Source organism: Oenanthe melanoleuca, chromosome 2 (genome assembly GCF_029582105.1).
Source record: "Oenanthe melanoleuca isolate GR-GAL-2019-014 chromosome 2, OMel1.0, whole genome shotgun sequence".
Lineage (NCBI taxonomy): Eukaryota > Metazoa > Chordata > Aves > Passeriformes > Muscicapidae > Oenanthe > Oenanthe melanoleuca.
In genome coordinates this window covers 112,288,418-112,312,575 of record NC_079335.1, presented here as the reverse complement: position 1 = coordinate 112,312,575, position 24,158 = coordinate 112,288,418, and the positions used below count along the sequence as shown (strand labels likewise).

Sequence of the window (24,158 nt, the reverse complement as noted above, 5' to 3'; positions counted from 1 at the left end):
ACATTAACCCATAAAAACTACATTAAGTCTAAGAAGCAGAGAGTTCAGGTGTATGAAGACAAACTGCATGTTTGCTTTCCTGCTCAGATATTACAGCCACAACTATGCTTTGTCTCAGGATAACTTGATATTTTCTGGTGGTGAAGAAGACTTACAAAAGTTTAGCCTAATTTTTGGCTTATTTAGATGACTTACCAATGCAGTGGTATCAAACATTAAAACAACTAAAATTTAGGCGATTTTTCATAATTTGCCATATATTCACTAATTCAAAACACAGAATTTTTTTTTTCTCCAGGGATAAGGGGGAAAATGGCAGGAAGACAGAAAGTCTTTGGTCCTGCCAGATACTTACTTTCTTTTATTGGTACCAAATATAAAATGAATATTTATGATGTCTAACTCCATTAATACAGCAGAGTGAAAGATTTATTTTAGCAAAAGAATGACACAGTAGGGAGGAATTTCACCTATAAGAGCTCTCTAGCTGAGGGGAAAAAAATCACTGATCTGCACAGACTTTAAACACATTATTGAAAATTGTCCAATACCAATTGGAAGACAGAATAAATAGAATTGTTTAAATTAAATTATTCTTCCCATTCTTACAATAGAATTTAATACTACTCACTTTTGGCCTATTTCTGAAAACACTTACAATATGTACATAGGATAATCTGTTTCTAGAAATAATGATTTCTGCTGCACCAAGTTCTCATCACATGAATGGCAAATGAAATGCCAATGGCCAATTCCCCTACATTTATTAATATAACCCTTACAGCTATGGCTGTCTTTAGATCCCTCTGAATGGTGCCATGAGGGGATCATATAGCAATGGCTCCAACATTTAGCACAGTACATTTACTCATATCCTTAACCACACTCTCCAGTTTTCTTGATTTAAGCATGGCAAGAACACAACATGAACCACAAAAGAAAATAATCTAAGCAAACTCTAAAGCATCTTTGGAGATTTCATTGTTCTTGCCTTAAAAACATCTCCCCCAAAACAAATCCAGTCCTCAACAGACAACCAACTACCTCCTAATTTTGTCATGTCCAGCCAGTATGATGTCAGCTTGAAACAAGATGGATCACATGAATGAAGACCTACCTTTTGTTGCACTCAGAATAGACCCTCTCATTTGAAAAATTCCATACTTGCAAAAACTCAACACCTATCTGAGAGCACTGGATCATGAAGTTGCAACTTCATTTCAAATTAGTCCATAAACAAATACTCAGGAGTAACAGGCTTCTGAAACTGAGGTTTTGCAAGAAAAACTTGAAAGAAAATCCAGGACTACAATGATGTTTTTGAAATTCTCATGGCTAGAACTGAGGCATCTTCAGACCCATCCTCCTAGACAGTGTCAATGCCCTTCCCAACATAACAACACAACACACCATGCAGAATGTGTCCTCCAGCAGATATGTGCTATGGTTCTTCATTTGCAGCAGCACTGATGAATAACTTATAAAAAGACACCTAACAAACAGAAGATTACTCCCAAGATTTCCAGTTGTTACTACTTTGGGCGCACATCAGTCAAGCTGACTTTTCCCTTAGACAGAATGAAAGACTCTGCTTAATATTTCAATAGAAAAGGCTTTTCAGAGCTCTGAACAATACCGTTGTCAGTATTGGACTTTGATAGGGATTCAATAGGCTGATACAGATGTTGTGACTGACAGCAGTTTCCAACTGCAGGATTATTGAAGCATAAAATTGCTGCGAAGGCAGTCACAATCAAAAGCAGCTGGGTCCACACAAAACACATGGTGTTCATATGATGAAGCTCTCAGCATATGTAGAGGCAAGCAAAGAAGGATTTTATTTCCAATTCACGATCAATTGAGGCACACATAAATTACTGTAATTTTTATATCGTCATTTAGCTGCACTCTGAAAGAAAGAAAAAGCTCTAGTTCTACACAGAGATCAAAAGAGAAGCTATTGTCTTCCAAATTACCATCAAGCTCTAATACAAAATTGGTACAACAGTCTGTGGAATGCTGATAACATTTAGTGCTGCAGTTAGCTACAGATTGTCTGAAGTGTGGAAAAGTCAAAGCATAGATGATTTAAAGTGAAAGAGGGCATTGCATGGTTATATTTTGCTGGTTTGGGTTGAATTTCAGGCAGGTAATAAAGACAATCAATAGTTGTGAAATTGTAATTTCTAATTTATGACAAGAGAATTAAATAAGAACATCTCTTTCAGACTACAACTTCTTTTAAAGATTTTTCATTCAAACAAAATTTAAAAAGAAATTGTTCAACTTTAGGAATTGGGTGATTGGGAAGTGATCCATGAAGACCTATAGCTTGCTTTGAAATTCATCTGTGTTCTGCTAATCACCAAGCACTTGCTTCTCCTTTATTATTTCACATTAGCAACTTTGAAATGTTCCATGCAAAATACCATAACCAAGTAAATATGAGGTAAAAACCCTTATAAATTCAAACTTCAAGGTCATTGTTCCATTCTGATGTGTACTAAAACATTGACTTGCAAAGAAAAGTAATTTACATCCAACATCTCACAAGCCTGAATCCAAAGTTAGCCTGTTAATTTTGCTGTGCCCTAAGCAATGCTGAAATAATCTGAAGAAATCACTTGCTAAAACAAAAGCATGCTTTATGATAAAACAAAGCATATGGAAACAAAACAGCTAAGTTAAACAAACAGACTGCACTGAATTGCACTCCTAGATTAAACATCCTTAATATAATAATTACATATACAAGGGTACTCACAGCCTAAGCTGTAAGAACAAATTGAACACTGGGATCATACAGTAAATTGTTTCTGTGTACTTCAGCAGATTTGGAATAGTATTAAATACTATTTTGAATTTTAAATACAGCTGACATAAGTATTATTGCTAGAAATAGAATTTCTTTTAGTTAGAAAAGATTACAGGCAAATCTGCTGCCTATAAAATAGATAATAACATTTGTTAACATTGTCTAATAAATAGACAATGGTAATATCATAAATACAGCAGTATATCTTCTTAAGCTTTCATTATGAAAGGAAAAGTTAGGGTAGTTTGGCATTAGGAACACAGGATTAAAGAAGTAACTTGTAGAGAAAAAATAATAAATATAATGATAAAACAGGGTAGGTACACCAAAAAATACCAGAAATAATCCAGTATTTCTTAATATATGAAAACCATCATAAGCATGAAACCCTAGCTATTTCCAAAATGTATGTTTATTACAAACAGCTGAATTTAAGGGAGATAAAATTAAATTGAAAATAAAAGGAAAGCAGAGATATGAGGAAAATTATTTTCACTTTTAAATAGGACTTCCTTTCTATTACACCTTCTTTAACTGAACCAGGAACTGCACAGATGCATCTGTGTACAGAACTAATGTAACACTTTAAAAGATAAAAGGAAACAAGCAAGGTGTGTTAATGCATGGCATTAACAGGTAATAACAGGAAATAACAGGTAAGTACTGCTCAGAGAAGGGCAAATATTGTAATCAAACATGCAGAAACATATTGATATGAATAGAAGTACCAGTCAATTTTAAGTTTTCTATCAATAAATATTCACACAAACAAATTTTCATTTGAGCATTGTGTTTGAAAACTTTTCCTTACAATTTAGGATAGAAATTCTGAATCTTTAAAGCAGTACCTACTAACAACTCCTAGAGCTCCTAGACTCCTTACTAGAGACCAGAAAGAGACACAATGGTCTAAAAAGGACATGCTCACTCATGTCACAAACAAACCAACCAAAATCAGACATCTCTGACCTAGGAGATAAAGGAAGATTGGAAGGATGTCTTCTTCCTTGGTCAAAGGAGGCTTGGGTCAGAGAACACATAAACAAACTTGACATCCACAAGTCCATGATGCTGGCAGGATGCATCCATGAGCGCTGAGAGAGCCAGAGAACACCACCACAGCTAGTCTGCTCACAATCTTTGAAAGGTCACAGGGAAAAGGAGAGGTGCCTGAAGCCTGGAAGAAAGCAAATGTCACCCTGGTCTTCAAAAAGGGCAAGAAGGAGAACCCAGAGAGCTACTGGTGGGTCAACCTCACATCGATCCCTGGAAAGGTGATGGAGCCCCTCATTCTGGGGGCTCTCTCTACCCCATGGATGACAAGAAGATGATCAGGACTAGTCAGTATGGATTCACTGAAGATAAATAAATCATGCTTGACCAACCTGACTGCCTTCTGCTGTGAAACAGGTACCTGGGTAAGTGAGGGGACAGCAGCAGTTGTTGTCTACCTTGACTTTAACAAGGCTTCCAACACTTCTCTCTACAACATTCTCATAGACAAACTCAGGAGGAGTGGACTGGATGAGTGGACAGTGGGGAGGATGGAGAACTGGCTAAACCAGAGAGTTATATTCAGTGGGACAGGGTCTGATTGGAGATCTGTCACTACTGGTGTTCCCAAGGTTCAATACTGGCCACAGTATTGTTTAACTTGTTCCTCAGTGACTTGGATTAAGGGGCAGATGCCTCCCCAGCAAGATCCCTAATAACACAAAGCTGGGAGAAGTGGCTGATACCTCAGAGGGCTGTGCAACCCATCAGAAGGACTTCAATGGGTGGGAGAGGTGGGCAGAGAAGAACATTCTGAAATTCAATAAAGGCAAATGCAGGTCCTGCATCTGGGGAAGAATAACCCCATGCACCAGCAAAAGATGAAAAGCAGCTCTGCAAAGATCAACCTGGGGGTCCTGGTGTACAAAAATCTCTCCATGAGCCAACAGTGTGTCCTGGGGGCCAAGGGGCCCATGGTATCCTGGGGCACATTATGAAGAGAGCTGCCAACAGAGCAAAGGATGTGATCCTGCCTCTCTACTCAGCCCTGGTGAAGACACATATGAAATACTGTGTTCAGTTCTGAGCTCCTCAGCACACGAGAGACATGGAGCTCCTGGAGAGGGTCCAGAGGAGGGCAGCAAAGATGATTTAAGAGACTGGGGCATCTCCCTTATGAGGAACAGCTGAGAGAGTTGGGCCTGTTCAGCCTCAAGAAGAGATCACTGAGAGGGGACCTCATCAGTGTCTATGTGTATCTGAAGGGTGGGTGCCAAGAGGATGGAGCCAGGCTCTGCCTGCAAGGAACTGCCAAGTGACTAACATTTTTACTGTGCAGGTGATCAATATTGCCCGATGTTTTTTTTGCCTTCACAATGAGGCAGAGTGTCCCTTCAGCAAGTTTGCTGATGATTAAAATCTGGGAGGAGGGCCTGATACACCAGATGGGTGGATTGCCATTCAGAGGGACCTGGACTGACTTGAGCAATGGCACAACAGAAATTCAATGAAGGAGAGCACAAAAGTCCCACAGCTGGGAATCCATAGCCCTACACATCAGTCTGGGCTGGAGGATAAGCATCTGGAAAGCAGCTTTGTGAAAAAGGACTTGAATCCTGGAAGGCACCACTTGAAAAATAAACCAGCAGAGTATATAAATAAATACCTGATGAGGTCAGGGAATATAAAATACAGAGACTCTTTTAATTGGCGCCCAGTGAAAGGAAAAGGCACAACAGCCAGAAACTGAAATACAGGACATTGGATTGAAACACAAGCAAAACTTCTTTGTACTCATTAAGGGTGGTCAAACCATAGGGTTGCACAGCAAAAAATACTCAAAACTCAAAGATATACTCAAGATCCTCAAAACTCAACTGGAAAATATACTCAACATCCTGCTCAGGCTGACTCTGCTCTGACCTTTAGGGGTGGCCTTGTCAATCTTCAGTCATCCATAATGATGTCCCTTCACAGAACCTCAAAAATTCTGTGATCCTCTGGTATTTTGGCTGCCTAACTCCTACATGTCTTTCTAAACCTTTCCATTTCATGCCATCTACCTTTCTTCCTCTTGCAAAATCTACCCTGAATTACCACATCATTTCCAATTGCCTTCTCCCCTCTACCTTCACCTTTATGTCCAAGACCCTGTCTAGATGACTGTTCTCTCCCACTCCAACTGCTCTCAATTTCGTAATTATCCCAACTGGACTGAAATTGCTATTTCAGAAGTGAGTTCCATCTGCTGACCAGAAATATCCCATCACTTCTTAGACAAAAAGAAAAAAAATAAATTGTAAAGGGGTAACGAAACCAAAATTTTTTACACAGAAAAATTTTCATACGAGTCTGTGAAGAAAAAATAAAGAGATCTTATGCCTTTGCCAATGCTGCTACCCACACATGTTTAGTATCTGAAAAAATCCAACCCTCTTCCTTTTCCTTCTAATCCATCTCTCAATATTTTCATTTTTTGTGATGCCTTTATAACTTGAACATGTTTGTGTTACCACTCCTTTCAACACCTTATATTTATAGAGTCTATTCCTTAAGTTATTTCTCATCTTATGTGAAGCTGTAAGGTTTTTAGGACAGGCACCAGTATTTTGTTCTCTGACAGCTCAGAGGTCTCTTAGCTGTTAAGACTGTACTGGTGATAGATGATCTTGTCTGTGCCTTGGCCCAGATACACACTTTTTCTGCTTATCATATTTTTATCTGTTTTTGGGAGCTGTTTATTGCATTTAAGTACATAGGATTCAAGGCATAGTGTATAACATTCAAAAGCAGCATTGAAGACTTTGCCATACTGATGGCTCCTAATGACATGGTTTTTTTCCCTTTGAAAGGCCTATTCCTTCTTTTCCATTAATGCCAAATGATCTAACTCATAGTGAATAAATAAATAATAACTCTGATGAATAAATAAATAAATAAATAAATAAATAAATAAATAAATAAAAGCAGCCCAAAGCTTTAAGACTTAATTTCTGATAATGTGGTCACAGAGTGTCCTGCTTAACTTCACAGAGCTTTGGAAAAGATTAATATTTAGACATATGCAACAACTAGAGGGACATAATTTGACATGGATGTAATATTAGCAATTCAAACTATTTTCCAATAATTCAAGTACAGGACAATGACTTTACTGGATATGTATTTTACTTAGTATGAGAGAATGCACTCTATCTAAATATAATTTAGGGCTCTAAAGTATCAGTCCTTACAGCTGAAGATATGAAGCAGCTTTTTGAAGAAAACATACCTTTTCAGAAAGGAGGAGCAATTTGCAAAACTATCAAAGATGTTTAACAATTTACTATCAGGGAATATGTAGGCATGTATGTTAAACTATAGGAAAAAAAAAACATTTTTATTGTCACATCTGAATTGGAGAATCAAGAAATACTGAAATCTGGTTTGTATAACGCCATAAATTAGGCTTCTCCTTGCAATGCTCCTGTGTTCTGTTTTTCTGTCCTGACTACCTGTGTAACATAAAAATTGGTAAATGCAGATGATATAAGTGTGCTAAATAGTAGATATGAAAAAAAAAGTTCTTACATCTTGAGTATGACATTGACATTATATGACTGGCAACATAACTCTTCATGACATTTTACTGCTCCAAAGACTTCTTAAGTTCAAGATATTATTTTCTAATAATTCTAAAAGTAAGTTAAAATGGAAGAAAAAAATTACTTTCACAGAATGCTCAAAATAACCTCATACTTTATGTCTTCTCTTTAACACATAATTTAAACAACAGGAATCATATGTGAGAGGTTTTAAGGAGTTAGATTATATTGTGAGCTGCACAGTGTCAATAAGACATGCTGGCACCACACCTAACAAAACAGTTCCAGAATAAGCAACATAACAAAACTGCTTTAGCCCTTGAATCAGTTTGCATATTATGTGATTTTTTCACGACCCCTATTGCATAGCAGCACAGATTTCCTGATGACATTTGGTTTACTGTAGCTGCTAAGGGTACACAGAGCCAGTGATCTGAAGTCCTGACCAATGTGCTGTGACTGACATGCAATTCACCATTTAACCACTGCTGTAGGTGATATATAAGAAGTGATATGTACACGACCCTGTCCCCAGTGTATTTGGGATCAACTATTAATCTTCAGCAGACAGGTTTAAAACACTGTAGAAAAATCTTTTGTTCCAAATGATCACAAGTCCATGGACTTCATAACTTTCTCCTAGTTATGAAATATTAATTTATGAATTATATTAATTAGTACAACTATTGCCTGAGATCTGCATATTACTATCAGGATGCTTGACTCTTACAGTGATCATTTCCAAATGCAGAAACTCACATAGTGCAGTGAATTCTGAGGTTCAGAATAATTTTGCCCTTGAAAGTTCTATGAAATAAATACAGGACATAAGAACCACCAGAAAGGAAATAAAATCCAATTTATGAAATTTTTGACTTGTCATAGTAGACAGAAAATTTCATCCTTTTGGCTACCAATTTTTTTCCCCCTCACCATGTATACATGCTTGACAAAGGATAATTTACACCAAGGATTTTATTCTATTGCCAGTCACATCAACGCTGACCTGTAATAACTGCATCTGGATAGAACTGCCTGCCTTACTTTGAATGCCACTGGTTGAGTAGGGCTTTTGGCAGCAGTTGAATATGGCTCTCAATATTTTAAGAAATTGTAAGGTTTTTGGTCTTTTGTCAATTAACATCAATATGTATCTTTTAGAACCCTGTTAAGGTCTGTGTTTCTAACATAAAATAAATATATATATATACATATACATACACATATGCTTATACACATTCTGTGAAATTAATCTTAAAATTCACAATCACTGTGTAAAGCTGAAGAAACTCCAGGATAAGATATTATGCAGCTGGATTTCTGATGTTTTCTTACTTATGCTGATATAAAACTGATTTGGACTACTGACCTTGGATACAGGACAGCTCATATATCTTATCAGGGATCTAATTCAAAGCTTGATAGAAAAACTCAGATTGGTTTTAAGATACATTGGAAAATCTTTCAAACTTAGACAGTATGAGACAAAATCTTTTGAATAACACAGTTTAAAGCTCTAAAAGATCTTTGTTTTCTTCAGTTATTTTCTTCAACCTTTAAATCATATTTGGTAAACAATAAATCACTCTTTTCACACAACATCCTTCCTGTTCTGGATATATCAACAAGTAACAGCACAAGAAACTTTTAAAAGTATTTGTATATTTAGAAACACTAGTTTCCCCAAATAATTTTTGACACTGTTCCATTCTTCCATACTTAATTTCTTTCCTCACACAAAATCTCTCAGAATATTTTCTTCTATTTTCTTGTGGTTACAAAGACAAAACCAATATAAGAGATATTTCTTAAACTCATCCCATTATAATAGGGTACAAATATCCATTAAAAGCGTATACTGTCTAAAATAGTGAGTTATAACTAAGACAAACATATTTATAGAGAGAGACATACATAGAGCTATCTGTCTATAACAAATATAGTGAAGATGCATCTTCAATAAAGTACTGCACATGCCTGCAAGGTACTTTTCTGTTGTATTATAGCTGGTTACTGCACATCCACTTACAATGCTAAACTTACTGGATCAGAAATTATTCCAAATGAGCAGTTTTCAGCATCAGTAGGTACATCTCTGACGTTTCACAGCTTTGACTTTTTTATTTTTCCCATGGTTATTTTTGCCTTGCTTGGGGAGAGGGATTGGTTATGCCTAAATATGCAAACTGTATCCCTTTATACACAAGAGCAGTCACACCTTGTGAGACCCTAGACTACCTCTCAGTGACCTTACAAACTTCCTTTGAAATTTCCAGCAATAGCTGCATATTTAAAATGCAATGTCAACCAAATCCTGTTGACTTAAAGAATACGTAGATTTTATTTGCAAAGGAGTAACTTTTACCCAAAAAATAATTTAAACACTATTATTTCAGTATGAAGACTCTTTTAAGCAGAATAATTGGCATCAATTGCACTTACCTGATTGTGGAATAGAGGTTATACAGCTCTTTTCCATTTCAAAACCATGCAATAGCCATTTTAAAAAAATAATGCAATGTTTGAAATTTATGGAAATTAGGTTTTACTGATAATGCTTTCTAAGAGGCTTCTAGACACAAATAGTACAATATTGTGGTTAAAAGAAATGCGCCATATATAATTGATAGAGAGATAGTGCATACAGACCAGGAGGTTTAGATCAGTTGATATGTTAATCAAGTAATGAGCATTGCATTCCATCATAAAAAGAATGTCAAGCCTCTTTTCACTAAGAGAAATCAGCTACATGACTATCAGACTCTCTCCAGCCTACTGAAAGGACTTAAAGAAATCAACATCACACAGAAAGATGGATCGAGCATGAATCAATGTGGGAAGCACATAACCAAACAGACGTGGAATCAAACAAGAGAAAGAAAAAAAAAAAAAAACCAAAAATACAAACCAAACCAAAACCAAGCCAAAGGAAACCAACAAAGATTGTCGCTTAACCTGTTTTGTCAGAGCTGGTATTGATGGTATTGGTAGTGATGGAAGTGAAGGTAGTCTTTGCGCTGTCCTTGGTAGTAACAGATTTCTGCTTATTTTTCATGGCTTCCAGTGCTTTGAGCTTCTTGGCATGTTTAGTGCCTTTGTAGTGGGCCGCAGCCTGGCTCTACAAAGGAGAACAAAATGAACCATGCAATCAGGCTCATTTCTAAACTGGCATTCTCTGTATTAGTACAAATACAGACTACCTTTCAATAATGGGTACCACTTACATTATCCAAGTAGGGACCAAACAGAAAGTTATAATTAGAATGATGCTTGGAAAACAGTGGATAAAGTACTAGAGCAATGCAAATTCAATAAATACAGTATATCACTGTATAACAGTAGATTACTTTCAGACCAAAATTAGGTTGTTTTAGTATACCTTGCTACCATTAATTTTTCTATTAAATTTATGTTGCTTTCACATGAAAAAAAATAATTCTCAGGCAACGGGGAGGATGGCACTCTCCTCCCAGTAGCTTTGTACTTTTCCAGTTTCTATTTCAAACTAGAATTTTGTCAAAGCTTCTGTCAAAATTAACTACTAATAGTGGTATCAGCAACTTCTCAACAAAGACTGACAGTAAAAAACAAATTAAAAATGCCCCAGCCCAAACAAAACTAAAGCCCAAACAAAAAAAGCAAAATATAAAACACACCCTTCAAAGCCCATCACCAAAGACTTAACTGAATGGGAGGTAGATGTGTAATTATCTGGCTTCTTAAAAATATTTTTTTTTACTTTTTTTTCAAAAAGAAAGAGGATTATTTTGTTCACCTGCTACAAAAGGTAGTGTTTGAAATTAAAAGCCAGGAGCAGCCTTTCAAAGGAGAAAGCTCCCACAAATCCTGGCACAGTCCCAAATATATTATGGCTACTTCATACTGTCAAGCTAAAAAAAGATTTGTATATGCACTGCTATTAAAATTAATGCATTACGTTTTAAATAACTTTATTATTTCATGATTTATCAGCAATTTTTTTCATTTAATATATGTGAAAGTATATTTTAAGATTAATATTTGAACTATTAGATTAAACCTTATAAAAAAAACTCTAAGATTTGGATGAATATTCAGAGTTTAATTTTTTACTAATTATTTGAAGTTTTATAAGAAAGACAGTATTTCAAGTTGATAAGTGGACAATATAAAAATTGCTTATATCTTTCCTTTTGAACTTCAAACTTATGGAAAGTAACTCCTTTATCACTTGAAAAAGAAGTTAAGACTTTAGAAAAGCAGTAAAAATTTAGCTATTATAGAATTGAAAAAAAACCCAAAAAGCAACAATTCTGTGTCACTTCCAGGACCCATAAAGGTCAGTATTTTCTTTTTAGGAAACATGAAACAATAGAAGATACTTGGAACATAAAAGAAAGGTAAATGCTTTCCATTGTCTAATCAAAAGAATCAAAACATATATATAAAATTTAATGGCTACAAACCTAAAGTATCAAATGGAATAAAAAGACACAGTCATTCCAGTCACTAAGCTGCCCATGTAGGTAGAAGAATCCTGTATTATCTGGCATTTATTAGTCATCAAACCGTTATTTAATGCTATTTGTTGCACTGAATTTTGGGGAGAGGAGTTCTAGTGACTAACTATCACTCTAAGGATGGCTAGAGGGAATTATGACTTCCAGCTTACACAAAAAATCTTGATTCCTTCCACATGCCTGAGATTTGAAAAGTGCAAGGTGAGTAGGAGGGGAGTGGGAAACCTTGTCTAAAACCAACTAACAATTTTTGTGTAAGTGTATATGTGCATAGATGTATACACACTCACACACTCCTGGATATTGAGATGCATCATTCAGTTTGGTTGAAAAGCCAGTTTCTCTACATGTAAAATAATGTAAATATTGTATTAGGTACCCTTATTGAAAGAACACTGGACAGTGAAGTTTTTAATTAGAAACAACTTGAACAGAAACAGCACAATCATGCACCTTTTACAATTCTCAACACATAACATTGAGACATACTGTAAGCCAAATACAAACAGTCAGAGGATGTTAATTATAATCAAACCAAAAGACCAGTGTTAAGTTACAATGACGCATCAAAAATGACATAATACTGTACACCCTTGTGTTGCTACCATGCCAACTATTTTCAGAGTATCTAGTCAAATTTAATCATCAGTGAGCTTCAGACTCTGACTGCACTTTCTTCCCCCTAACTAATAGTGCCACTAGTCAAACATCTGAAGCATGTTCATAACATGGTCCCTAATACTGAATTTTGAATGCTGTTGTTAGTTTGGTACAAATCTCAACCTTCTTCACAGAATTGTTGGCAGAGGACCCCAGGTTTAATTCTTCTGCATCAACAGCTCTCTCCAAATTCTCAGAGCTATAGTTCCACAAACCTCAACTCAAGTTTGATGCTGAAAGAATATATAATGAGAGCCTATGTAGAAATTTGTGACCTATTCATTGCTCTGAAATCTACAAATGAAATTGCTCTAAAGTGGGAACATATTTACAGGTATGATTGCATATACAATGGCTGATACACGGTGCTGTCCATAATTCACTTCCCACAGAGTGCTGCCAGTTTACCCAGCCTCTACTCAAAAAAGATCTTCAAGTGTTTTTATTCCAAAGTTTAAATCTCTTTCCTCTGTGGGGACATGAAGCCATCTGAGCTTGTTTCAATATAACTGTAGCTAGCATGTTAATGGGAGTTATATGTGAGAGCAAACAGATTGCTTCTAAGCATTTAACCAGCTCCAAATTAGATTATGCTGAACTTTTACAACTGAACTGGAACTCTAATTAAAAAGACCAAAAAAAAAAGAGGTCTGCCATTATCTTTCCTTGCAGGAGTAAGATGTAGGAGATGCAAAAATATCCATAAATATATTTTTCAGCAAAGCAATGTAAAATATGGTACCTCACTGAATCATTTCTTGCAGCCATAGGAGGACCCTACTGCTTAAATGGCTTTTACTTGTAGCCTACACAATTAGTTGCTTAAAGAGTATTTACTTGTAGATGAATAAAAAAACAAGATAGATCATAAAATATAATTATTCCCAACTTTCATGCTGAATTAAGCAATAATAGGAGAAAGCAGAAGAGTGGAAAACAAGCTAGCACTAGTTTTTCATGCTAACCTTGATGCTTATCTAAATGAAGAGTCTGCACCCTTTCAGGAAGCTGAGAAAGGTCTCCTTGTGGAACACTTTTACAAAAGAATACATTAGAAGAATACTTTAGGAAAGAGCTTACTTTCTTCCTTCACCAGAGTTTCCATGTTTGATGCACAGAATTAATCCTAGCACTGCGAAGACAAGGCACTGTTACCTAATGTCAGTGATGAAGCATGAGAAATATGTGAAATATTGCTGGTGTCATGTTATAGAGAACTTTAGGAAACTATATACATTCTTGAAAAAAATGTCCAACATAAAAGTAAAAATTATTTTACTATTTATTATAACAATACATAGTTATGTAAGCTATAAATAATATGAAATATAGTAACAAATTATATAACTAATATAATTATACAAATATATGATGTAGTTATAGTAATTTTTATTTTTACTTTGTATCTGAGTTGAAAACTCAAGGATCCTGATTCTGAAAATTACATGTAGACAAACTTTGGTCTGTGGGAACTACTTCAATGAAGTGGCAAGATGTCTACTAGCAAATCACTTTTCAATGCTATTTGTAAAGACTTCCTGCCTATTTGAGAAGTACAAGTCAATTTAAGCATCTTCTAATATTTTCCTTTGGCTCTGTGTACCAGTGTCGAATAATTAGGGACCTTTCTAACCCATACATTTTATAACCTTGACAAATTGCTCAGATATAAAAAAGGATTTGTCTATAAAATCTGTCTGTATATTTATGTTATAACCACACAGACAAACATACTATAAAAGAATAAAAATACTATATGCAGATGTGAACAGTTAGAAAACAGAGCCATAATAGAAAAACTCAGCTGTATCTTCTTTGCTTAAGTGCAGTATTGTACCACAATCACCATCAGGACATCATATTACCAAGCAAATAGAAATGTGTAAAATACAGTGAGAAAGATGAAATGTTTTAAACAGTCCAGACAGTATTCTCTTACAATTACAGTTAACATAACTACATGGAAGTCTTCAAAATAAGTTTGTGTGCCTGACTAATGTACTTCAGTGGATTATATGCCTTCTCACTTATGTTCTTCAGGCATTGGTCCAACAAAAACATTGTGCTTAGTTTTTGCATTGAGACAAAAACCAGGTCTTGTCCTCTTCTCAGAGAGTTCTTCACTTTGCAGCAGTACATCTTCTTTTTTATATCCCTCCTGATCCACCTCATGTTACCATTTTTCTTACAGATTGCTTTCCTGCCTTAATCATTCCCTCCAGGCAACGCCTTCATAATGAAAGCCACTTCAAATGAAAGAAACATTTTGCAAAAGGTGTAGTAAATATGTTCCACTGATTCTTCCTTGCAAAATTAAATCCAGCTATCTTACATTATGTCTTTCTCATTTCACAATGCATTTTGAAAGACATTTATTATGGAGAGTGCTCTCCTCCATACTTTTTTCTGGCTGCTTGATAGCAAGGCTGCAGTCTGTCTATAGCATAAGAAACCACAAAACAAGGGGTGAGAGTGCTGGAAAGTCTTTTCTGTCTGTCTGGGACTTCAGAAGTTCATGCCATCTCTTTTGCTTTTTTACCAGCTACTGGATGCTTCCATTGCCTTTGCTATTATTCCCAATATAATAGTAGTAATTCTGGCTAATATACCTGCTATCCTATGTCAGGATTCTCCAGAACAAAAAGGCTCCAAAACAACAACAAAAAAATTAGATTCCAAGTTTAAACTAATACTGTCATTGAGCTGGGCACACATAAAAAGCAATAACATATAACTGCATAAGCCAAGAAGGCCTCTGTCCTTGATGAAGTCAGGGAAATTGCTTATAAAATGTCTATCACACATTATTATAACCTCTGAGAACAAATATTTTCCTATAGTTGGGCTGTCAATAAGTGTTTAAAAAATAATTTTACTGATGTCCTAAGTACACAAGAAAGTGATAAAATTCAAGTGACCTTTTTATTTTTGGAACAAGTGTGTCTTTTTTTTCTAGTGTCTCCAAAGCCTGGCCAGCCAGTGATGACAGCATTGCCCAGGGAAGGTTGCAGCATGCAGCTGGGACATCTGTATCCTACCAGCTATGTAACACACAACCACAGCTAGTCTCCATGGAAAACTTCTCCAGCAAGCAAACTGGAGAAGTTTACAGGGAGAAGTCTAACAGCCCTGAGATGCCCAACACTTGGTTCAGCCTAAAGAAGGGCTCTAACAGTGAGAAACAGCTAAAACATTTTGTACAGGATTGTGCAGTCTTTTTCATCTGTTTAGGAGAGAAGCTTTTACTTGAGGCTATATTAAACTTTTAAAAAAGCTTTCCTACAAGGCCCTCTACTTCATCTGCCCAGTGAGTGCACATGGGAAATTCAGGATTACATACAAGTCCTGTGCCTACCCACTAGAAAATAGGAAAACTCCACAGACTTTAGCAGTTTCACAGACACTGTACATGAAACAATTAATCACTTATGCAAGCCTTTGCAGAATAGGAGATTAAGTGAAAACATGTAATACAGTTTTTAAACATGATCTAATTACCTTATTCACTCAGACATATTTGTGGTACTAACACCAAGGATATGTGTAATATGACTTCTTTCAGATATGTTCTGAGAGAAGGCTTTTGCCCACTGAGCTATGATAGATCAATTTGCCCCTTTCCCTAGAATCAAATATACAATAACAGGTCAAGACCACAAAGGTCTTTCCTGTAGGAAAAAACCCAATAATTCTTCATTATTATGGCAGAATAAAATGTCCCAAAATGTTATTCCCAGGTATTTATCTTTCTGTGTAAAGAAAACTCCTTCTTTCTACTCCCTCTTCTAATTCCTAAAGCATTTATTCAGTATACTCATGAATGTACCCTGAGACTCATTGATCAGAGTGAATGAGTGCTTCCTGAGCTCACTAGCACCCTTGCATAATTAATCTGCTCTACCCCACTCCCTGTTCTTGAGCTTCTTCCAGAGTCATTTCTATAATGGTGAGAGATTGCACCTGGCAAGAGCCTGCATCACATTGTGAGAGATTGGCATCAACACTATTCTTATGGCAAAACCATCCATAGTATAGTAGAATCAATTTCATTTTCATTATGAAAATGAATATAATATTTTCATTATGGAGAACAAAACTTGTTTTATCTTGGTGAGATGAAGAAGGTCAAAATTTCCTACTTAACTTCACTTTTTCCATAAGACAGTATTTTTATGACCATGCATCTGCTTGTACTGTAAACTGCCATTGAGTGTGGCATTACCTGAAATCATTTAGGCAAGATACAAACATCTGCCTGAATATAACACATTGCATTCTGAGGCAACATACACTGTGTCAAAATATATATACTGAAGGTAAGACAACTCAAGTAATCAATAGTTGCCATAACTCACAGTTTTCTTTTAAGGATACCAGTACTTCATGCAGTACAACAAAATTTTGTTACATGTTGAAATACAATAAAAAAGCCGTTCATTTTTCTATTTTATCCTTTCTATTATTAAGACAGAGAAGTTTTAAGCTTATTTTGAAATGGTTATCAAGCTCTAGAATCTGGAACTTCATAAATTCTGTCTTCCATAGCAATATGATTGTTTAGGGGGGTGCCCATGAAACATGGTCCTTTGAAAACTGCTATCATCAATAAAATTAACTTTAACATTTAGTCTCATCTTTACTATATTAATTGGCAGCATCATTTATTTTCCCCATAGCAAATCTTATTGTTGTTATAGTTTCAAGAGAATATTAAAATAATTTGGTATTTTTTTTCATTTAGATTAACCAAGTTATTAATCTCAGAATAATATTAGAATGATATAAAAAAAAGTTAATCTATACACACTGCTATGAGCTATGCATATCATTAAATAAAGCATAAAACTTAGCTTAGTAAATATGATATATATGCCTCCAGTTTTGAATCTGGAACTAACATATTCCAAATGGAGAATTTGAGCAAATTATTTATGCTACTGTATTTTGTAGAAATGTACCCCAGCTTCCTTGCACTAGCAGAGCACACCACCACATCTTTTTTATGTAAATGTAGTTCAATATTCAGGCTATCCACAAATGGCATTTACTTCAAAACAATGGATGCTGTTGAACTTAACATCAATTTTCTGAATAGTCTTGAAAAGTTCAGTTTTTTCTGGTGGCATCAAAAGAATGACAGTGCTGGATATGGAGCCAGCACCTATTTGAATCTGAGTTTGTTCACAACAGCTAATTGGAGTCAAGGGTCTACACATACACTTACCTGCCCAGACACTCATTTAGCTTAGAAACTTTGCACTGTTTGAACAAAACCCACTTGATTCCCTCAGCATGCATCTGGTGAACTTATAACTAAAGAAAGTTGAGTAGGTGGGTTTAAAGTACCTTGTCTGAGTGTTTTCACCTGCTTTCTGTTGCCAAGGAAACTATTTCTGTCTGTTTACATTCACAAGAAAAATCTCATTGAATTCTGAGTTTTTGATGTTTTGAAGCAAAATATCATGGAAACATAGTGGTCAGACACAAAGATACTAGAAGAAATTTCATGGAAAACCTCAAAAATGCATATTTAATTATTAATTCATTACGATTTGAACTTTATCTTTGAAATTAAAAACAATTTAATATGAATTCTATATACAAAACCATAAAAGAGAGTCCATGGGGTTATCATAAGTACTCCTAAACACAGTCTTAATACTTTTATTGCAATCACTGTTTTTAATACTATAATTACAAAAGATTTCCAAATTTCAGTTTTGTGTTCAGAAAAATGTTGATTCAGTTTTCTGATTCCTTCATTAAAACATACAGGTAAACAGTTTTTTCATTCTGGATTTTGAATTTATATTTCAATAATTATTTTAATGAAAATATTTCTGATGGCCTTTAAATCAGCTTCTACCCATAATCAGAAATTCAAAACCCACAATAAGGAACATAAACACCCTAATTTCCTGATACAACTCTGTTTTAGGTAAGTTTGAGTGCTGGTTCCCATGTTAAATCTCCAACCTTCTTGTAGAAGGTTGTAAAAATATGTAAAGTATCATGTGAACTTTTCCACAGTGAAAAATTTGCACAGAAGCACAGACACTGATAATTTAAGGATGCAAGAGTTTATAGATTCTTTCATTATCTTCATGTCTTGAAAGGAATCCAAGCCTTCCATGTGCAGAAACATCCAATGTGTTTCCTTGGAATAAAAGAACTTTCAGCCCACTAGCTGTTTGCTTATTTAGACACATTTTGTCTAAAAAAGTCCTATGCCAGTAATTTGCTTAAAAGGTCTCACTATAGATGTATGCTTAGGATTTCTCTCTTTCTAGGCAGAAATACACGTTGCATCAATAAAAAAGGGAAAAGAAGTAAAATTAATAAATGCTGTTACCTACCAGGAGCAGAAGTAAATGGTTTTATGTAATGAATCAATATAAACAGAACATAAATAGCTAAGTGGCAATAAAAACAAGTGCCATACCATGGAAGTAAATCTGCATTAAAAACTAGGTTTATCTAAACATTTAGCGAGGGAGAAAATATTTTGAGAAAAACAATCTAAATATCCAGAGGGAGCAATGGTTTATAAGTCACAGGAACTTGAAAATCAGTCTGTGTACAATACAGTTATATTTACTCCTTCACATATTTTTATTTGCTTTGCCTTGCTTTCAAACATCCTTGGGTGATTCTGTGAACACATTCAGGTCAGAATCTTTTACTCCTCTAAGCTGTTAGGTTCCATGTAGGAAGCCACAGTTAGGGATATTAAAAAGTATGCAAAACTTAATGAGATGTTCTGGCATCACTTACTGTTTACACTGCAGTTACATTTTGTCTCCTTCCTACAAACCTTTCTACTTTTCTGATGTTACACTGAAATCTGAAAATCCGGGTTTTTCCATTGAACAAAACCAAATACTTATTGAAGCTAAAAGAAACTGGCTGCAATCCTACAAACTTTTCTGGATAAGAACAGTCCCTCTGAAATCAACAGGACATTTTAGATGTTAAAGTGCTGTAGGACAAGTGTCTCAGTGATGCTCTATATTTCTACATTGGCTTTAGTGTTTCTCATCTCATCTAGTCAAGCACAGGTTATCAGGTTCAAAACTGGAACAGCTATATGAAATCATAAGGTGTATAGCATAAAAAAAGGTTAAACTAGACAGGTATAAAATCCCTTTCTGATTTCAAAATCTAAGAGGTATGTTTGGGCAGAGATTACTTATAGACTGAAATTTCCAAATGGTACAGGAATTTAATGCTGAGACTCCAAAGTCTTTGGAGCAGGCAAACCTCTTCATATCTATCCACAAAATTAATTTTAAAAATTATACTTATTTATTTTTTCTTTATTGTTTTAATGTTTTTCTTCCTTTTTTTATGGCAGGGCTAAGGAAAAGATAGCATGTCTTCCTAGTCCCTAAAGAATGACTTTCAGAAAACTGATTTCTGTAGAGATTTCTGAATCATCTTTGAATAAAATGGAAATAGGAATCTTTCACTTCACTTCTGATGATGAACTGAAACTGTGAATAGCTCTCAGTTTACATTTGTGACATCTCACTGCTGGGATAACTAGTATGCCTCAGGGTGCTTTACAACACCCCAAATTTATAACCTAGAACACACCTTACTGAAAACTGCTCTCTAAATAAAGACAGAACTCTCAACAAGGAAATCTCTTCATGGGTTTCTAAGCTGGTTGTATACATTTGGGGTGTATGGACAGCTTGAACTGATTTGGGCTCAGTGAACTTCAGGATGGTTTCTGTAAGTTCAACAACCACTGAGTACAGGTGAAACACAATATGGGACAGACATGTCCTTTTGCCCATAGCTTTATAACTTTTAAAACTGATCCCTACAAAATTTCTTTAATATGTTAGGATTCACACTACTATTAAATTGCATAAACCATTTTCCCTTGGGTATGTATTAAGGACTTACTTTTTACAAATAAGTGCACAAATATGATTAGCTTTTGCAAATTGCTCCTTATTCTGTTACTGGTAAGTAATTTTTATAATTCTGCAGAGTAAACAGATGCTATTTTCCACTACATATTCAACCATAATGAGCTAATTCAATGTGTTAAAAACAACAAAAGATCTTCAAGAATGAGTTATTTGCTTCAATATTCCAACGTCCTTTGAAATCTATGTTGAAATCACCCATGATAGGAAGTTGGCAAATTACTGTAGAAGCCCTGTTGCAAAAGAAGGGCTTTAGTTCATTTATTCAAATCCCAGCTGTGTTCTGTTACCTTCCTAATGGGCATGATATCCATCATATTGATCCAAAAAGGTTTTTTTAGACCAGAGCTAATATGCTTCATTACTTTTCCTGTAACAGAACAATATTTGGGCATAAGTTTTACAACTGTTTCAACATTCATGCTTATGAAATCATTATACACCAAAATCTAAAAACAATGAACCATGATATTTTCCTTTCCCTTTGGAAATGGCAAGGACCTCCTTGCTATGAAAGAGAGAAAAAGAAAACCAAAAGAGGAAGTCAACATGTTAAGTTTAGATTGTGTGGGTGAAATCCTGGCACCACTTAAGTCAACAGAAATGCTGACATTTATTTCACCCTGGACTGGCAAGTGCAATACTCCATCTGGACACAGTGTGAAGAATTTAAAGATGGATGGACAGCCTTTGACTAAGCCAACAAAACCAAATGTACATCACAGAAACACATCAGCTGAGAAAAAAATCCTGGAGTTTTCACCAAAAAAATGTGTCATAAGCAACTTGGAATATGCTAAACACTTACCCTCACTATAGCATTTGTTTGAGTAACTGCACCATCTTGGTTGACACTGCATACTAATAATCAGATGCTACTGGTATCTCATGCATAAATACATACTAGAAAATAAGGAAAAATAAAAATTAAGAATATCAGAACAATTTAGCACAAATGGAAACTACTTTGATCATTTTTCTGCTCTTTTTCACTAGGTTTTACTTAACACTGCTAGAGACAACCACAGGAATATTTCCCATTTCTTATATATTCTACCAAACCTGTTTGAGGAAGGTAATTGTATGGGTATATATATATTTATATAGTTACACACACAGCATGGGAAAGCTGCCATCTCACCAGAAATATAATATTAGATGAAAAACTTTCCAGTGTGGAGTACACTTGATATATATATCTGTCCAGCAAACATCCAGCTATAACAGACACACAATTTTGTCAGAGATATAATCCATTGTCCTTTTTCTAGTGGGTTGCAAATAATTTGTGCAGTAGTTTATGAACAGATATAAAGACACAATGCATATAAGAAACATCACTTAATGATATCTAGGGAGTTAGACATTAGACAAAGCCAGATAATCATTAGAACTCCCAGTCTCAACTGAACTTGTGAGACTATTTTTCCATTTTTGATAATTTCTTACATCTGAGTCCATCTCATAACAAAAATATAAGCAAAATGTGATAAAATGTAATTTCAAGAATGACTGTAATTCTGACACGAATGAACCTTAGACAGAGAAAACAAGGATCCTACCTTGAAAAGACCTTAAGGGTGTGAGTTCAGACCATGGATTTGGAAGGGCAATAGCAGACAGCAAACATTGTGGCTGTTAAAGAAAGGACTTGCAGGTGCAGGTTCCTATGATCTGCCAGTTATTTTAAGTTACCTGCCTGAGGCAAATTAGCTGACCTGAGACAAGTCAACATTCCCAGGGCATCTTCCTGGCTTCCAGAGATAATGGCTGGAGCCATGTCATCCCTGTGCCAGTGCATGTCAGTCTCCTCAGAGCCTTGGGAGGCCTCCACTCCCAGCTCTGGATGATGTGCCTGTGTGCCACCTACTCCACCAGCCACATCAAACAATTGGAATGGCTTGGGTTGCAAAGGATCTTAAAGATCTTCTTTTTCCAGCAGCCCTGACATGGCCAGGGACATCTTCCCCTACACCAGATTATGCAAAATCCCATCCAGCCTGGCCTTGAACACTTATCTATTCAAGTGCTCCATCACACTCAGAGTAAAAAACTTTATTTCTAATATCTGGTCTTAACTTGAGTTCTCAGTTTAAAGCCGTTCTTCCTAGTCCTGTCACTGGGACTTATTCCCTTGTAAATAAACCTTCCCAGCTCTCTTGTAGGCTCCCTTCAGGCAGTAAGGTCCATCCAGAACCTTCTCCTCTCCAGACTGAATAGCCCTAACTCTCTCAGCCTCTCTTCTCAGGAGAGGTGCTCCAGCCCTCTGACCACCTTCATGGCCCTGCTCTGGACTCACCCACTCCAGCAAGTCCATGTCCTCCTCCTGATGGGGGTCCAGAGCTGGACACAGCACTCCCCTTACCAGAGTGGGCAGAGGGGCAGAATCTGCCCACCCTGCTCTTGACACAGCCCAGGATTCAGCTGCCTGCCTAGGCTACAAGTGCCCATTAAAGAGTCATGCTGAGCCCCTCATCCACCAGTATCCCAATTTTTCTGTACTCCTCACAGGCTACCTGTCCTTCCTTCCACTCTGTAGGCCTCCTTTTTGTGTTTTGCATTTCAAATACACACTAGATATTACTTCCAGCTGAGAGGTTTAAGATGCATTAGCACCTTCAGGCTTACAGAAGATAAATCTAGCAGGTTACTTTAGACAAACAAGCAGGCAGGAATAAAACTGGGAGCCTTCAGGCTAAGCCAAAGTGTTGACTAGTCCAGATATGGTAGGAGGACAAGCAGTGACTTGCCAACAATGGATTAACTCTATAGCTGCAGTGTTTATTCACTCATGTGCAAACATCTTTCAGTAAGTCAAACAGGTCTATGACTTTTACAGGTTCAGGAATATGGGTGTAAACCCCCCTGATTTTTACAGGACAGAGCCTCTATCCCCTCTATCTGATCAGACAAACCACATAATTGTTCCTGCATATTACCAGAGGAGGCAGCAACAGAATTTAAACTCTGTATTTGCAGAAAATGTGCAGATGTGACACCTGGGGACACTGTTTAGTTGGACTTGAGGTCTCTAAGGTCTTTTCCAGCCTTAGTGATTCTAGGATTCCATGACAATATGTCTGAATGTGTGGTTATTTACAGTGCAAGAATTTCAGAAAATGATTTGATGTTAATGATAAAATCATCATCCTGTTGATTTATCCTTTGGTGCTGATAAAAGAGAATTATGCCTCTCCCCAGCCAAAGGTCCTCAAGGGCCAACCCATCACTTATCAGTTACAAGTTATCATCACTTATCAGGTTGAAAATGCATCTTTGCACACACCAAAATAGCTTGCAGTGAAACACCAGGAGCCCCTGCCTTGCCCTAAATGTAATTCATGATCTATTTACAACATACTGAAATTACATGAGCTGCTGTTACCCAGTCAGCCAAAGAAAATCCTGCTTCATAGCCACAGCTCAAACCCCTCAGTTCATTGTGAATATAGATTCACAATTAAAAATGCATATTTAGAACTGGTGGGACCTCATTTTGTAGGAAAAAAAAAAAAAAAAAAAAAGGAATGCCTGCAAAATACACAGATTCTTATGACTGCAACAATGAATTAAAATTCATAGTCCAATTACTCTAAGTAGCTACACCTCCTCACTGAGAATCCATCTCTTACTGCTCATGCCAGAAGCAGCCATAACAAATTGCCAA

General features: G+C 36.0%; 1 protein-coding gene across 2 annotated transcripts in view; it reads right to left on the bottom strand.

Annotated features, from left to right (window-relative positions):
• Positions 1-24,158, bottom strand: part of ZNF385D (zinc finger protein 385D) — a 405,970-nt gene that overhangs the window by 56,763 nt on the left and 325,049 nt on the right. For both annotated transcript variants that reach the window (XM_056484767.1, XM_056484768.1), the window contains one exon: positions 10,348-10,510. In XM_056484767.1, coding sequence (XP_056340742.1) covers positions 10,348-10,510 — 163 coding nt within the window. The remainder of the gene's footprint in view (positions 1-10,347; positions 10,511-24,158) is intronic.